The following is a 16,463-nucleotide window of genomic DNA, read 5'->3' as shown; positions in this document are numbered from 1 at the left end:
TTCCTGTATGTAGTAGTGTTTAGTACAGCTTTTCGGAGATGGAATTATTGAAATTCCAGGTGGAATTACCAGGTCACAGAAGTCTTGTTGGTGTTGTCAAGGAGCTCTCCAAACGCAGCATTGATTCAAGCCCCACCAGACAGTGTGCTTGTAGCCACCCACCCTAGTCAGCTTTGGCTGTTTTAATTTAAAAGCCTGTTTTTCAGGGACTCCCCTGGCGGTCCAGTGGTTAAGACTCCACCCTTCCAACACAGAGGGTGTGGGTTCGATCCCTGGTTGGGGAACTAAGATCTCACGTGCTGTGCAGCCAATAAATAAATGAACCTTAAAAAAATAAATAAAAACCTGTTTCTTAGTTGATAGGTGAACATGGCGACCTGGCTTTAATCTTTGGTTACTTTCGAGGTCGCCATGTATGGGAGGAGTCCAGTCGCTGGCCTGTGCACAGAGGACAGGGGACTGGAGCGGGGGGTGGGGGGGGGGGGGGGTGCTTGTTTCCTGCACGTTTGAAGAGGGAGGGTCAGGTGGGTGACAGTACATCCTCATTTAACTCTACTTGTTCGCAGATGACCCCAGCCAGGTGACATGTCTCACAGGACGGGACTTCTCCGCCGGACCAAGGCAGGGAGCCCATTAAGAGGCCAGAGGCAGGGTCCAGGCCAGACCTGAGCTGAGGCTGCAGAGTGAGGGTCTCAGCGGGGGACCTCTTGCCCCCAGGGGACATTTCAGTGGCCAAGATGCTTTTGGTTGTTAGACTTGGCAGGGGTGAGGGTGCTCCTGTCCCCTGGGGGTGGAGTGAGGGTGAGGCGGGCTGTTTTCTTTGGGGGGCCTTTCCGGTCTTGCTGGTGGATTGGGGGTGGGGTGAGGAAAGAGGCATGGGCCGTGACTCCTCGGGTTTGGTCCGAGGCCTGAGTGAAGTCCTGAGCCAAGGAGGGGCCAGTGGGAAGAGACGGAGACAGGGTTGGACAGGAAAAAATGAAGAGTAAGGCTTTGGATGTGCTCAAGTTGTCAAAGAGGCTATGAGTTTGGAGCTTGGGGGAGAGGCTGGGGCGAGCACAGGGGTTTAGGAAGATTCATTGATCATTCTTGCCTGGAGAGGCAGTTTACTACCTGCCTTTGACAGCTGAGGACCGAGGTCTGGAAGAGGTAGGGTGACTTGGAAGGCCTAGGTTCCAGGCTTCGGGGCTGATTTGGGGGATCCTCTGAAATCGTGTGCAGGCTTTTATAGGCGGGTGCATTTTACTGGGGAGAACGTCCCCAGTGTTTGCAGTGGATGTTCAAATGGACCTGGGATCCCCAAATGAAAAGTGCCTTAAGGTGTCCTGAGACCCCACGGGGGTCTCATTTCCTGCTGCGTCTGCTGAGCACGGTGACCAGGGAGCTGCTTCAGCCTGGGAGCAGGAAAGGCTCTGGCTTTGGGGCCGCGGTGTGCTGGGTCCCGGGCCCCTCTCTCTGCAGGAGGCTGGCCAGGCCGGAAGCCTGGGGAGGAGCAGTTTTCTCCACTTGTGTGGAGAGCAGGAAGCGTGTGTGTGAGGCCTTGATAAGCACAGAGGCCGCAGCTGCCGGCACAGGTTGGTGGGGATGGCCCAGCTCTCGGGGTGCTGCCTGGGCCGGGGTGTGGCACCCAGTGCCCAGGCCTCCGTGAGTGAGCCGGTGAGGAGGTGGCCTTATTCCAGGGTGGAGGCTTGAGGGGGGAAGATAGTCCATACCCGCCGGCCAAACACAGCCTTGGAGCTTCTCCAGGATTCAGTCTTGTGGCGGATCGTGTGATGATAAGTCACCCATCCCTTTAACAGTGGGTTTTAAATTGTGCAGGAAAGATTACTTTATACGAACGCGCCCGTGACCCTGCACCACGTACCCGCCCTACGTTTTCCCGAGGACTTTTCTGGCCCCGCAGGACACGCTTACATACGGATGTGGATAATCGTATATATGTGCAGTTTTTGTTGGCTTTTTTCTTCTTAGTAGCATTTTTTATTGTGCTAAGCATACACGACATGGAATTTGCCGTTTTGGCCTTTTCTTCGTGTGCATTTCCGTGGCGTGGCGGGCACTCGCGTTGCCTTGCATCTTTGGTGGCATTTCTGTGGCCTCTGTGGCTGTAAAGTTTTCCATGGCGTGGATGCGTCATCGTTTCTACTTTATTTCCATCGTTTTGTGTTTGATGGCTTTCAGGGTTTTTTGTTTTTTTCTGCTCCAGAAACCACCTTTATGCCAAGGAAATGATTTAAAAGAAAAAATGGGTAACTCTGCAGGTATTTCAGGAAGGGCTCTGGGGGCCGAGTGTCTGTCTGTGTTTACGGCTGTTGAATCTTGTCGCCCATCTGCTCCCCAAGGACCGGGTGAGCGTGTGGTCTTGCGACCCTGAGCCCCCACCCTTTCCCGAGTCCTCGCCGACGCCACTCTGCTCTCTGTTGTGGCCGTCGATGCCTCATCCAGCAGGCTGTCCTTCCTGGGGCAGCGGTGTCCTCCCTCTGGTCCGTTGGTCAGACAGCTGGTTACTCAGGCTCACTCTGTACCTTTAATGAAACGAGCAAGTTACGCTGTGTTTCACTTGGGGAGAACCCGGCCCGCGGCTTCCCTGGAAGTGAATTCTGTCAGGGCCCACATGGCCCTTCCTGTGGCCCTTCCTGTGGCTGTGGTCTACACTGGGCATCAGATACGTCCGGTGACTGTATGGAGGACCACCCTGTGTTTCCTGGTGACCAGCACTGCATGTGACATTCTGGTGGCGGACAGAGGCGTCCATTGGCGGAACTACGTTGAACTCCCGAGGGTCTTGGAGGGGCGGTCCGTCCCCCCGGCACGTTGACTGCCCCGGCCTTCCGGTGCTGGGGGGCCACCGGGGAAGCCAGGGTGGAGGGGGTGAGTCCGCTTTCAGCCTGGGGGCCGACAGGAGGCCGTGCCCTGCGGGTGGCGAGGGTTACCGTGGGGCCGTTTTCGGGGAGCACGCTCTCTGGACGAAGGCTTGTCCTCGGGACGATGGGCTTGGCGCCTAACGCCGGGGGGCAGCTCGTGCCATCCCGGAGCCGTGGAAGGCTGGAGCCGCGGAGGCGGTTGCTGGAGCGTTGGGTGGGCCGGAGGCCGGGGTGGGCGGGAGGCCGTCTGGAGGTGGCAGGGCGCGGGGACCGGTGGTCCAGGCTGTAGTCTGGGTGTGTTCTGGCGGCTCCCGTTCTGCAGCGAAGAGAGGCCCCGGGGAGGGTGTGCGAGCGAGGGGACAAGAGGCGTGTGGGAAGTCTCTGTGCCTCCCTGTGATGTTTGCTGTGAACCTATAACTACTCAGGGAAACCAAGTCTTTGAAATTAAAAAGGAAAAGAAAGTGGGTGCCCCCATGCCTTTGGCCCCGATGGTTTCTTCCCTGGTCGTCGCGATGTCTGCTTCACTGAGGGGCACTGGGAAGGTGGAATGAGGAGGGTTTGCAGAGCAGCTGGGGTGCGGGGGCTGGGGTTCCCAGGGTTCTGAGTGCGGGTGGGAGGGTCCTGGGCGCTCTTAGACCGGGCAGCCGGTCCCAAGGTCTGCTGGAGGGTGGTGGAGGCAGCGAGCTTTGCGGGAGGCTGAGGCTGGGGGTGCAGGGGTGGCTGGAGACACTGGTGGCCGGGGTCCTCCCCAGGCCCAGACGGGCCTCAGAGCACCAACCAGCGCTTCGAGGGAATGACAGCCACCACTGATACGCTACTATTGACTAAAGTCCGCGGCGCCCCTGAGGGTTCGCTCTTGGTGAACATTCTGTGGGTTTGGACAAACCTATGACATGTTTCCATCATCATAGCGTCACGCAGAGTAGCCACTGCCCTAAAAATCCCCTTTGCTCCACCTGTTCGCCCCTCCCCCCCGCCCCCCCCCAGCCCCCAGCAACCCCTGATCCTTTCACTGTCTCCATAGTTTTCGCCTTTTCTAGCTACAGCGTTTAGCCTTTCCAGACTGGCTTCTTTCAGTTAGTGATACATACTTAAGCTTCCTCCAGGTCTTCTCATGACTTAATAATAGCGCATTTATTTTTATTGCTGAATAATGTTCCATCGTCTGGATGGACCCCAGTTTATGTATCGATCATCTGCTGAGCGACGTCTTGGTTGTTTCCAAGTTTTAGCAATTGTGAATGAAGCTGCTATACAGGTCCGTGTAGGTTTTTTTTTTTTTTTCGGTGTAGGTTTTTATGTGATGTAAGTTTTAACTCATTTTGATAAATACCAGGAGTGCAATTGCTGGGTTGCATGAAGACAGACACGAGATTGTCTTCCAGGGTGGCTGCACCAGGAGTTCCCCGGTCGTCCAGAGGTCAGGACTCCACGCTGTCCCCGCCGAGGGCCCGGGTTCAATCCTTTGTCGGGGAACTCGGATCCCACGAGCCGTGTGGCACGGCAAAAAAAACAAGACAAAATAAGACAAAAACAAACAAACAAAAAACAAAGTGGCGGTGCCATTGTGCATCCCCACCAGCCACGGATGAGGTTCCTGCCCCTCCACACCCTCGCCAGCCTTTGGTGTCGTCACCGTCTGGATTTTGGCTGTCCCGATAGGTGTGTAGTGGTGCCTCATTGCTGTTTTTTTTTGTTTGTTTTTTTTTGCGGTACGCGGGCCTCTCGCTGTTGTGGCCTCTCCGGCTGCGGAGCACAGGCTCCGGACGCGCAGGCTCAGCGGCCATGGCTCACGGGCCCAGCCGCTCCGCGGCATGTGGGATCTTCCCGGACCGGGGCACGAACCCGCGTCCCCTGCATCGGCAGGCGGACTCCCAACCACTGCGCCACCAGGGAAGCCCCTCATTGCTGTTTTAATTCATGTTTCCCTGAAGACATATGAGGTGGAGCATCTTTCCTGTGCTTATTTGCCATCTGGGGATCTTCCTTGGTGGCGTGTCCAGATCTTTTGCCTGTTTTCCAATGGGGTGGTTTCTTATTGTTGAGTTTTAAGAGCTTTTTGTACATTTTGCATACAAGTCCTTTTTTAGACATATGTGTTTCGCAAATATTCTCTCCCAGTTCATGGCTTCTCTTTTCATTCTCTTGACTATATATAATTTTTTTTTTTTTTTTTGGCCGCGCCGTGCGGCTTGCAGGATCTTAGTTCCCCGACTGGGGATTAACCCAGGCCCCGGCAGTGAAAGCACAGAGTCCCAACCCCTGGACCATCAGGGAATTCCCTGACTAGATATAATTTTGAATCCTGCTTTTTGGTGTTTTAAACCAAACTTTATATGATTACTAAATATATTAAAAGTATGATTTAATGGTGCAGCATATCCTGTTACATAGATGTTTCTAACTTGGTTTAAGCAATCTCTTTTTTTTTTTTTTGCGGTATGCAGGCCTCTCACTGCTGTGGCCTCTCCCGTTGCGGAGCACAGGCTCCGGACGCGCAGGCTCAGTGGCCATGGCTCACGGGCCCAGCCGCTCTGCGGCATGTGGGATCTTCCCAGACTGGGGCACGAACCCGTGTCCCCTGCATCGGCAGGCGGACTCCCAACCACTGCGCCACTGGGGAAGCCCTAAGCAATCTCTTATTGTTGCTTGTTGGATTAAAAAATTTTTTTAAGCACCGCAAGGGCCATTCTGGTACAGATATATTTTTGATGTCTCTCATTGTTTCCTTAGGTTGTATTTTAAGAAATAGGATTATGAAGCTCAGAGCACCCACTGATAGTTATACCAGTTCTCCCAAAAGGTTTCATTCATTCATTCATTCATCTCACCAATACTTACTGAACACTTGCTCTGTGCCGGGCGCTGTTCCAGGTGCTGAGGACGTGGTGGTGAGCTCCCTGGGAAGCACAGCGTTCCCCATCCGAGCTTGTGTGACAGCGGGGCCGTGACTGGGGAGGACACGGCATCTGCCTTGTGTTCATCCGGTCACATCGGAGATCCTGGGAAGGTGTGTGTAAATCAGAACTTTAGAATTTGAGAATGAAGTACCCAGTGCAACATGTTATTTCAAGGGGTCCCAGGATGAGTTTAAGTCTTTTTCTCACTCAGAAACCGAATCCTTTGACTATAACCCAATGAAGTTACAAATTATTAATAAAAAGGTAGCCAGAAAAATCCAGAAAGAGCCAGAAGCCTCTGCATACATTTGGAAATCAATAGTGAGCTTTTGCTCGGCTTATCAGTTAAAGATTGTCACGATAAAAAATGAGGAAACATTTAGGCTGAGTGACAATAAGAGCGTTGCGTGTCAGAACATGTGGAATGCAGCAAAATTGGTACTTAGGGAAAATTTATAGCTTCATTAGAAAATCAGATGATAAATTAACGAGCCGTGTGTCGTAGTTTCCTCGGGTGCCATACAGTTCTGGAAGCCGGAAGCCCCAGATCAACGCTTTGTCAGGGGTGGTCACTTCTGGGGGCTCTGACGGGGGGCGGGGTCCGCCGCAGCCCCCCTCCAGCTTCTGGGGGCTGCCCTTTACTGGCAGACGCATCACCAGACTGCCCCTGTGTTCGGCCCTGTGTGTCTGTGTCCAAACTTCCTCTTTTTATAAGGACACCCATCGTTGGATTAGGGCCACTCTAATCCAGGATGACCTTGTCTTAACTTGATTGTATCTGTGAAGAGTTATTTCCAAATAAAACCACTCTCTGAGGTTCTGGGTAGACATGAATTTTTGAGGGACCCTTTTCAACCTACTGCGCAGGTGCCACCTGAGAAGCCAGGAATAGAGGAGGAAAGCAAGACAGAAACGAGGAAAAATTATAAGGGTAAAAGCAGAAGTTAATGAAGCAGAAATCGAAGAAATAGCAGACAATAAAATCAGAGTCTGACTCCGAAGAGATGGATGAAACAAACATTGGAGAGGGCTGCCACGTCATGAAGAGACACACAAACTGTAATTTGCCACAGGTTGGGGAGGAGGGGGGCAAGGGGTGAGCTCAGAACTGCCCACGTCCCCTGGTTCAGCTCTTCTCATCTGGGTGGACTCAGGAGGCATCTCCTCCAGGAAGCCCTCTTGGACTCCTCCTTGCTGAGGATGGTCTAAGAGCCTGCCACTGCTGGTGCAGCCCCTTGTACCTGGTCCTTTGGTGGTGCTCACCCGTTGTCTTGCTGTGACCACCATCTCTGTCCTGTTTGAGCTCTAACAGTAACCTCCTTCATGAAAGAACTATGCCTTTTTCCCTGTTGCATTTTCTGTCTGAGGCCTGGTATACAGAAGGTGCTCAATAAATGATCGAAGCTCTGTGCTTCTCTTCTTGCCTTGCCGCTGGGTGGCTGGGTGCCCTGGACACGTCCCTCACCCTAGGAATCCCCTACGCGGGACGTCCCTCACCCTAGGAATCCCCTACGAGGGATGGGGCAGCCGGTGTCCTTGCCCAGCCAGAGAGGGAGGGGAGCAGAGGGGAGGGATTCCACTGTCCCAGGCTCCCAGGCGTGTGTGCTGTTGTGTGGGGGGGGTCAGCTCAGTTCTGGAAAGTCTCCCTAGACCCCCCTCCGTGTTGTCTCTTCTCAGGCTGGAAGCCTGCATTTCACCCCTCGCGTAGTAGAACGTGGTCAGAAGGTGATGAAGCACGTCGTTCATGGCCCAGGAGCTCTGGGTCCCGAGGGCAGGACGGGGACGGTCCCTGGAGCTGCCTTACGCGTTTCGGGGCAGATTCTGGCCGCAGAGCTTTCTGGAAACACTGTTCCCACACTCTTGTTATGAAGATTCCTTTGGCCTGATCGCCTGTCCTGACCCCGTGCCCTCTACCATTCACAGCCAAGACAACTCAGCAGCATGAAAACAGGAGGCAGGAAAGGGGAGCTCTGAGAATTAGAGGTTTTCCTGGAATCTCCCGGGGTGGGAGAGGGATGCCATCCAGAAATAACGGGCTGGCGTGGTCGAGGCAGAGCCTGGGGGCGGTCATCCCACTGCGCCCTGGGGGGCCCTGGCTCCCGGCGCACCCCCCCCCCCCCCCCCCCGTGTCCTCTCAAAATCCCCTGAAGTGGCTTCGTGTTTTGAACCACCTGTATCCTGCCTCATTTGACCCTTTGCCGCCAGAGACGGAAAATCATCTCCGTGCCAGGACAGGGCTGCTTACTGGTCCAAGAAAACAAGGCCTGGGTTGCGGCTTTCTTGAAGACAAATGGCTTCTGGTGGCTGCACAGGGAGCCTGGGGTCCTCACCGTGACTGCGGACCCTGGGTCAGCCACTGTCTGTAGGGTCTGTGGGCCATTCCCAAGGCTAGGTCGCTCCGTCATCTCGAAGTCAGTGTGTCCAGAACCCAACTCAACGTCGGCCAGATCAAAACCAAATCAATACACAGAAAGTGGCAAAGGGTGTTGGGGGATGGCACTGCTGCTGGGAGCGGCTGGCGGAGAGCGCTGGGAGGTTCTTCACCAAGCTGAGCACGAGCCCCCGTGGGACCCAGCATTCCTGCCCCAGGGGTATCCCCAAGAATTGCACACGGCACCGAGACGCACACGTGCACCCTCACGTCCATGGCAGCGCTACTCACAGCAGCCAAAGGATGGAGCCAGCCCATGTCCACCAGCTCACTAATGGAGCATCGAGATGTGACACCGCGGAGTACGATTCAGCCACCAAAAGGAGAGACGTGCTGACACCTGCCACAACGTGGGTGCTCCTTGAAGACAGTGTGCCGAGTGGGAGAAGTCTGACACGGGAGGGCACGTACCGTCTGATTCTGTCCGTGGCCATGTCCAGAATGGGCGGATCCACGGAGGCAGAAGGTAGGTTGGTGGGTGCTAGGCCTGGGTGGAGGGCATGGAGGAGCTGCCAGCGGGGTACCTGGGTGTTTTGGGGTGATGAAACGTTTGGATCTAGCTGTTAGAGAGGTTTGCGTAACATTGTGGATGTACCGAATGCCACAGGCTTGCATACGTTAAAATGGCTGATTGTTAATTTTATGTTGTGCGAACTTTACCTCAACTGAAGAGAAGTCCCCTCGTTTGCTGAGACAAGCGCCTGTCGGCTCCCTCGCTTCTACGGGAAGCCTGGGGTCGTTTCCTCCCGACCTCACCTTCATCACTGCCCACGTCTCTGCCCCGTGTCACCGTCACCTCCGAGCCTGGGCACTCCCACATGGCCTGACCTTCCGGACGTCCTTTGGTGGCCCGGGGCCTCTGCTGGTTCCTCTCTCCTGCGCGCTGGCAGAGCCCCGGTGTCACTATAAACAGTTTACGCTGCAGTGCAGGGGCCTTTCCCACTCATGTCTCCCAGATCCCGCTTTAAGACCCCACTGACTCATTTTTGTATATATTACTGTTCTTTTTTTTTTTTTTTTTTCTGGCCACACGGCTTGTGGGATCTTAGTTCCCCCAAACAGGGATTGAACCCGGGCCCTCGGCAGTGAGAGCTCGGAGTCCTAATCACTGGACCACCAGGGAATTCCCTTACTGTTCTTATTTTTAATAATTTCTAAGAGCAAAGGCCCAGAGTCTCTCACTTGAGATGCAACTGACATTTCTATTGATAGTGAAAATTCGTGGTTTACAAGAACAGTCAGTGACGTTTGTAATGATTTCCATAAAAGTGGGAGTCTTACTGACAGTCTTAACTTTGAGTAGAATTAACGTACAATGTAAATAACACATTTCCGGCGTGTCACCCAGTAATTCACGAAGGGTGGGAAATAACCCAGTGACTCCTGGCTCCAGGGAGATGTTGGCGCTGGTCTCAGAAAGGATGAGAATGACTGTTGTCACGGTAACAGAGGAGTGGCGAGGTGAGTACTTGGAAGGCAGTTCTGGGGCGATCGGTGGTTGCTGGTGTGTCCAGAGCTGACCCTCAGGGAAACCCCTCCTTCCCGCCCACGAGGCACCTGGGGCTGTTCCTCAGCCTTGGAAGCGTTGGGTGTTGGATGAAGACCCTGTACATGTTGGCGTGAGTCGGAGCTGCTCTCCTGGCTTTGGCTGTTGTGTAGGGTCGTGTGTAGGTGCAAGAGCTTATAGAGCTGGTACCTCCTGTGACCATCCGGGGCCGTGTGCTGGGAAGCCCGGTCCCATCCAGGGACCAGCTGGTCGCCAGGTTGCTCTGGGGCAGTGGAGCTGGAGGGTCGGCTGTGGGAGACCCCGTCACTCCATGTACCTTTGCACTTTTTGGGTTTTGCGTCCTCTGTGTGTAAACAGAGTTTTTAAAAAGCAGTAATGAAAAGCGCGGGAAGAAGATGAGAGGTTTGCTTCCCTGTTCCGCGCCCACCTCCTGTTTCCTGCACGTTGGTGAGCAGAGCGGGGGCACTTCCTGCCCTCGGGTGAACCGGTGGGGCTGGGGGGCCTCAGAGGCTCGCCGGGGCCTTGGACCCGGTCGGCTGAGCTCTGGGGTCTGGTAGCAACTTTGACACGTTGCTCAAAGTGTGAAGGAACAGAAAGCCTTCTGGAGCCAGGGCTCTGTGGCCGGCAGGGCTGTGGGCTGGGAAGAGGTGGGCTTGGAGGTAGCCTTGAAGTCCAGGGAGGCGGGTCGGGCGGGCCCGGCTGGGACGCGCTGGGTCCCCGGCCTTCCTGGGACCCCGTGACCTCCCGGGACGGACTCTGGGGTTCTGCCGAGATGGCCTCTCTTCTCACCCGCTCTGCGTTGTCCCCCCTCCAGGAAGAAAACCGACAGATCCTGGCGCAGCAGAAGTCAGCCTCCCAGTCGGACTCGCACGATGAGGAAGTGTCCCCGTTGCCGCCCAACCCGGTGGTGCAAGCCCGGCACCGGCGTGGGGGAGTGAGCGCCGAGGTGTACACAGAGGAGGATGCCGTGTCCTACGTGCGGAAGGTGGGCCTCGACCCCCCTCCCCCACCCCGCCCTGCATCCCAGCCCGCATCCCAGGCGTTGGGGCCTTGGCCTCCCTTCTTCTTCCAGAAGGTCGTCGTGGTCCCCGCTGGCCTGAGCCCGGTGCGCACCTGCCTGAGGCTCTCTTGGGGCCACCCCACCCCCATTGTTCTGTGACCCCAGTAGGCTGGGGACAGGGCGGGATGGCCAGGTCGTGGGGTGTGGGAGGAGGAGCCCCGTGTCCAGGGCCTCGTGGGTCCTGTTCTCCTGGCTTCACCCTCGAGGTTGGACCCCAGCCTCAGAGCCGCCTGGGGGTAGCCCGCCCCCGCCCTGGACGTCACCCTTCCTCTCTCTCTGGCCCTCCTGCTGAGCAGGGCACACCTTTGTCAGGGGCCTCCCCGATGTGAGAGCACTGGTGGCTGCGTGTGCCCCTGAGCCCTGCCTTGGACATGCCTGCCATTCCATCTTATGCATTTCTACAGCCAGCTTTAGTCTTTAAAAAGATTCTTTTTATTTTTACTTTTTGACCTATTACAAACATTTATTTTATAATATGGCAAAATGTGCGTAGTAGAATTGACGTCTGTGTCAGCTCAAGCTGCCGTAACAAAAGACTGGCGGCTTAAACAACTGACATTTACCCTCTCACAGTCTCTAGGCTGGGAGCCCAAGATCCAGGTGCCGGCAGGGTGGGTTCCTGGTGAGAACCCTCTTCTCTTCCTGGCCCCCAGGCGGCCGCCTTCTCGCCTGTTCTCACGTGGCGGGGGGGTGGGGAGCGCAAGATCTTTGGGTCTCGACTTACGAGGGTGCGGATCCTGTCTTGGGGGCCCACCTAACCCCAGTCACCTCCCGAGGCCCCATCACTAAACACCTTACCATGGGGGCTAGGGCTTCGACACGTGAATTTGGGGACAGTTGGGCAACAGCACCTCTTTAACCATGTTTAGCATCCAGGTCACATTCTCACCATTGTGCCACGGTCACCGCCGTCATCTCCAGAATGTTTTCATCTTGCAAATCTGAACCTCTGTCCCCATGAAACAACCATGCCCAGTCCCTCCCTGGTACTGAGTCCTTTTATAATCAGGGAACAAAACCAGTAAGAGTGCAGCTTAAAAGCCCACCGTCCAGCCCGGAGGAGATCCCCAGACAAACCCAGACAAAGGGACGTTCTGCAAAATCACTGCCAGTCGTCCTCTGAGAAACTGTCACAGACCAGAGGGGCTGAAGGGCCACGGCGACTGCATGTGGCCTGGGTGGGATCTGGGTAAAACCAAGGAAACAGGACAGACATGTGGCTTTAGCTGCTAGGATGGCGCCCAGCTGGTTCCCTAAGTGTGACGTGTCACCACAGTAACCCAGGGTGTTACAGGAGGGGAGGGGTGCAGCGTGTAGGAAGAGACCCTCCTCTCGAGGCCTGCACGTCCGAGCTGTTACACAGTTGCTGGAGCTGGAGTGTCACCACAGTAACCCAGGGTGTTGCAGGAGGGGAGGGGGTGCAGCGTGTAGGAAGAGACCTTCCTCTCGAGGCCTGCACGTCCGAGCTGTTACACAGTTGCTGGAGCTGGGGTGGCTTTTCAGGGGCTCCATCCTGCCCCTCAGGGATCCCTTTGTAAAGGGTTCCATGGTTTTAGATGCGGCGTAACCACATGCGGGGTCCCGACATCACCACCCGCCCCCAGCCTGGAAGAGATTTCGGGGCAGCTGAGCACGAGGTTGGGGTCACGTGCCGGTGCAGACAGCCTCCCCTCGGTGTCTTTTGAGGGAGGAATCTTGGCGTTGGAAATACCAGTGCTGGTCGTCAGCTGGGCGTTGATTCACTGGACACACCTCGAGCTTTCCAGGCTGGTCTCAGCGGGCGTGGGGATGACTTTTTACCCACATTTTAGCCAACAAGGTCCAGGCCCTTACCTACCCCTTCCATAACCACCTGAAAGGGTGGAGCCAGCCTTGGGTCAAGGTATCTTTTTTTTTTTCCAGTTTTCAAATATTTCAACAAGTATTTGTTACCTAAAAAAAGCCAGTGGAGTAAAGAAATAAAAACAAAAGACATAATAATCCAAGGGCCTGGAGGCCTTGTAGCATCTTTTTTTTTTTTTTTTTGCGGTACGCAGGCCCCTCACTGTTGTGGCCTCTCCCATTGCGGAGCACAGGCTCCGGACGCGCAGGCTCAGCGGCCATGGCTCACGGGCCCAGCCGCTCCGCGGCATGTGGGATCCTCCCGGACCGGGGCACGAACCCGCATCCCCTGCATCGGCAGGCGGACTCCCAACCACTGTGCCACCAGGGAAGCCCCCTTGTAGCATCTTTTACAGGCTCTGAAGCCCACCGGCATCTGTCTACCAAGACCCCGAGTTCTGGACGATACGCCAATTCTCAGGTCACTCTGGGCCCCTTGTCTCTTCTTTATTTTTCAGATTTCCAAAAATTGTGACATGCAGCTAGCATTTCAAGATTTCTGTCTACCCTCACTGGTAATAACACCTTGAAGGCTGAGTGGCCCGATTTCTCGGGGTCAAGGAAGGGCCCAAGGGGCTAGCTGGGTCCAGGCCCTGGTCCAGGGTGCCCACAGGTCTGACTTTCCTGGGCTTCCCCGCAGGTCATCCCCAAGGACTACAAGACTATGACGGCACTGGCCAAAGCCATCTCCAAGAACGTGCTCTTCGCTCACCTGGACGACAACGAGAGAAGGTAGGTGCGGGAATGGGGCTGGTGGGATGTCCAACTCCAGGGGACACGGGTCAGTTTTGGAAGCACGGGCTCATGGGGCAGGGGTGGCCTCTAGAAATTTAGCGCTGTGTACACTTGGGCTGCCGCCTCAAATCTGGGTTGGGATCCAAAGTGCCCGCAGGCCAACCTTGTCACGGCAAGACTTCTCTTCTGCTTGCAGAGGGCCTGCCGTGCCCGAGCTGAACTCACTGCCTCGTGGGCTTACGGGTGAAATGCACGTCTGTCCGCGGAGCACGGGGTCCTGAGGGAGGGTGACTGAGCTGGGGTGGCGCTCAGCACGGGCTGGAAGGGCCTCAGGGGTGGATGTGGGGTGGGGGCGAGAGTTACTCCAGGGAGGGGCCTGGGGGCAGTGAAGGGGCTGGGATGCTCTGCTTGGCAATGGCGAGCATGTAAATAATTGGGAAAACTGGAAAACGTTAAGCCACAAAGCAAAAATAATCACTGGGAATGTTTTGGGGGCAGTCCTTCAGGATTTAATCTATGCACATACCGTAACCCTGTATTGTCACAAAACGGAATGACGTTCTCCGTAGTTTGTCGCACTTGAGAGGTGGTGAGCGTCTCTCTTTGTCAGTAGAGGCTTTCGTGGTCTGTGGTCCCCGTTTCTATAGGGTTGTGTGATGTGGCTGCTCTCCTGCCGTGGCTGTTTGCGTTTTTTATGATAAACAGCATTTTGATGACATGCCCATACTCGTATGCTCGTCGGGAGTATCTGTCTGTTTCTTTAAGATAAACTCCTCGACGTGGATCAATGGGTAAATGATGTTTGAAAAAAATTTTTTTTTTCTGTTCTTGGCAAACGGTGATTCTTCATTAGAATAACCGAGCACATTTTGAGAACAGTCCATGCGAGATGTGCAGATGACATACAGATACGCGGAGTGAAGGGAGAAGAGGCCACTTTGTGTCCCCCTCCCCACAGTGACCACCAGCCGTGGCCTGGACTGGCCCCTCCAGGCCGTTCTCCGCGTGCGTATCATGTGGAAACAGGTGGGACACACACACCTTCCGTGGCGCGGGCCGGGGGCCTCCCGTGTGGCCACTGTGCGGTGGCTGTGGACGTGCAGCTCCACCAAGGGACGGGTTGGTTTGTCCACCGCTCCCCTTGCCCAAGTCCCTGTGGACGTTTCTAGTTTCCCATGGTGCGGGGTCTCAGTGAAGAGCGAGGAATGGTGCTTCTGCAGGATAGGGTGGCTGGCATGCCAGTGTGGGTTTTTAGGCTTTTGATACGTTGTGTTGGCTGGTCCCAGGAGGGCCGCAGGGACATCCAGAGGACCTGCAATCGGGGGTGGTCCCTCCTCGCCCGCAGCGTACTTCCCAGGCGGGGTGGCTGTGATCCAGGCTGAGGTGGAGATGCCCTGTCTGCAGAAGCCCGTGGCACGGGGCAGGGGCGGGGCTGGCCGGTCCTCCGTCTTGGACCCATCCGTCCGTGCCCGCTCCCTGGGGGAGTCAGCCTCACCACGCCCTCTGCTCTCCAGCACTTGCCGGCTCCTGGTGGATCCACGGAAGGTGGACACGTGTGAGACACCTCGCGGTCGCCCTCCCCCATCTCCCTCTGCTGAGTTGGCTTCCCCTGCCCCGGACACACCGGGTACGATCGCCTTATTTCACGTTTGAGGAGAGAGGGTGTCGTTTCTCTGATTACTGGTGACACTTTGCTCAGTTCATGGCCTTGGAAGCTGCTCAGTGGTTCACTGGCCTGGACTCTTCTGCCCAGAACAAAAGGGTTTGGACTCAGAATCACAGTGCTTTTCAGCAGGTCACACCCTTTCATGGCCCCTTCCAGCTCCCAGGTAGCAGCAGGTTCAGAAAGTCTTAGCTTAGGGCCAGCCTGGCCGAGGCAGCTGAGCTGGACTCCCTCTCTGGGCCGTTCCGGGTGTGTGTGTCTAGGAAACGTATGCTGGAGTCCTGCGCCCTTGGCCCTAAGTTCCCAGAGCCACACGGCTCCCTCTGCCTCAGACTTTACTGCATCCGAGAGCCAGGTGGACAAGAAGTGGAGGAAGCAGATGGTTGGATTAAGATTCCTCTTTTCCAGGCTGGATTGGAAAGAAAGCTTTCACACGGGAAGCGTCTGCTTTAGATCTTTTGTTTTGCACAGAGGAAAACTCACTTTCCAGATCGAAGCCCGCACAGGCTCCCGTTTCTGGCTACGGCTTCTAAAGAGACGGGCTGACGGTTCAGGAAGCGGGTTCCAGAGGCCGTGGGCAGGGAGACGCTGTCCCCTGACCTTCCACGTGACATCTCCCGGTGCGGCATCCAGGGCCTTTGCTTCTCTCAGTGCGCTGGACGCTGGGCTTCGCAGCTTTGTCTCTGCTCAGTTGCGGTCTGGCGCGTGCCGCCCAGTTCTTTCCAAGTTTGCAGGGCGCCTGGTGAGCCTCGCTGTGGGTGCTGCCTGCTGCTCCCTCTGCTTCCTGGCATGAGTAGGGTACTAGAATATCCATGTGGGTGAATCCGTGCGGGAGAAGCCACGTGCTGCCCTATGATCCCTCCTGCTAAATGCAGGATTGGGACAAAAAGACCCCACGGTCTAGGGCTGGGTGCTTTCGCTCTTGTCAGTGTTTTCAGCTTGCGTGGAGCCGCATCCGCGGGGAGACAAGGCGAAGACTGTGTTCCAGCCCTTTGTTTTAAGAGAAGGTAATGCAGCGTGGCTGAGGGACAGAGCCCCTACCCCAGACTGCCGGGCCTCCTTCTGGGTGGGGCGGCGTTTCTAGTCGGCGTTTCTCGAAGGCTTTCTCTGGGTCTGTGCGGATACTTTGGAGCCTCAGTTTCCACTACCTAAATAAGAAGAGTGTCTCTTGGCCAAACCACAGCACCTGGCAGAGCCTCAGTTTTCTCAAGTGTCAAATGAGGGTAATAAAACCTACTTTGAGGCTTGCAGTGAGGATAGAGTGAGATACTGTCCGTGGGCGTATCATTACCATCATTATAATCACCTCCATCATCACCACCATCACCATCATCACCATCACCACCATCATCATCACCACCGTCATTACCATCACCACCATCATCATCACCACCGTCATTACCATCACCACCATCATCATCACCA

The 16,463-nt window shown here is 55.6% G+C and overlaps 1 protein-coding gene across 3 annotated transcripts in view; it reads left to right on the top strand.

Annotated features, from left to right (window-relative positions):
* The window catches only part of PRKAR1B (protein kinase cAMP-dependent type I regulatory subunit beta), an 84,561-nt gene that overhangs the window by 3,850 nt on the left and 64,248 nt on the right, over positions 1-16,463 (top strand). For 2 of the 3 annotated variants that reach the window (XM_027125524.1, XM_027125525.1), the window contains exons 3-5: positions 10,514-10,684; positions 13,099-13,155; positions 13,281-13,372. In XM_027125524.1, coding sequence (XP_026981325.1) covers positions 10,514-10,684; positions 13,099-13,155; positions 13,281-13,372 — 320 coding nt within the window. The remainder of the gene's footprint in view (positions 1-10,513; positions 10,685-13,098; positions 13,156-13,280; positions 13,373-16,463) is intronic. The other variant, XM_027125526.1, reaches the window with a different exon arrangement.

Source organism: Aethalodelphis obliquidens, unplaced genomic scaffold (genome assembly GCF_003676395.1).
Source record: "Aethalodelphis obliquidens isolate GAN/ISIS:26980383/991018 unplaced genomic scaffold, ASM367639v1 scaffold30, whole genome shotgun sequence".
Lineage (NCBI taxonomy): Eukaryota > Metazoa > Chordata > Mammalia > Artiodactyla > Delphinidae > Aethalodelphis > Aethalodelphis obliquidens.
Note: the sequence above shows the minus strand (reverse complement) of the source record. Positions and strands in the feature narration are given on the sequence as shown.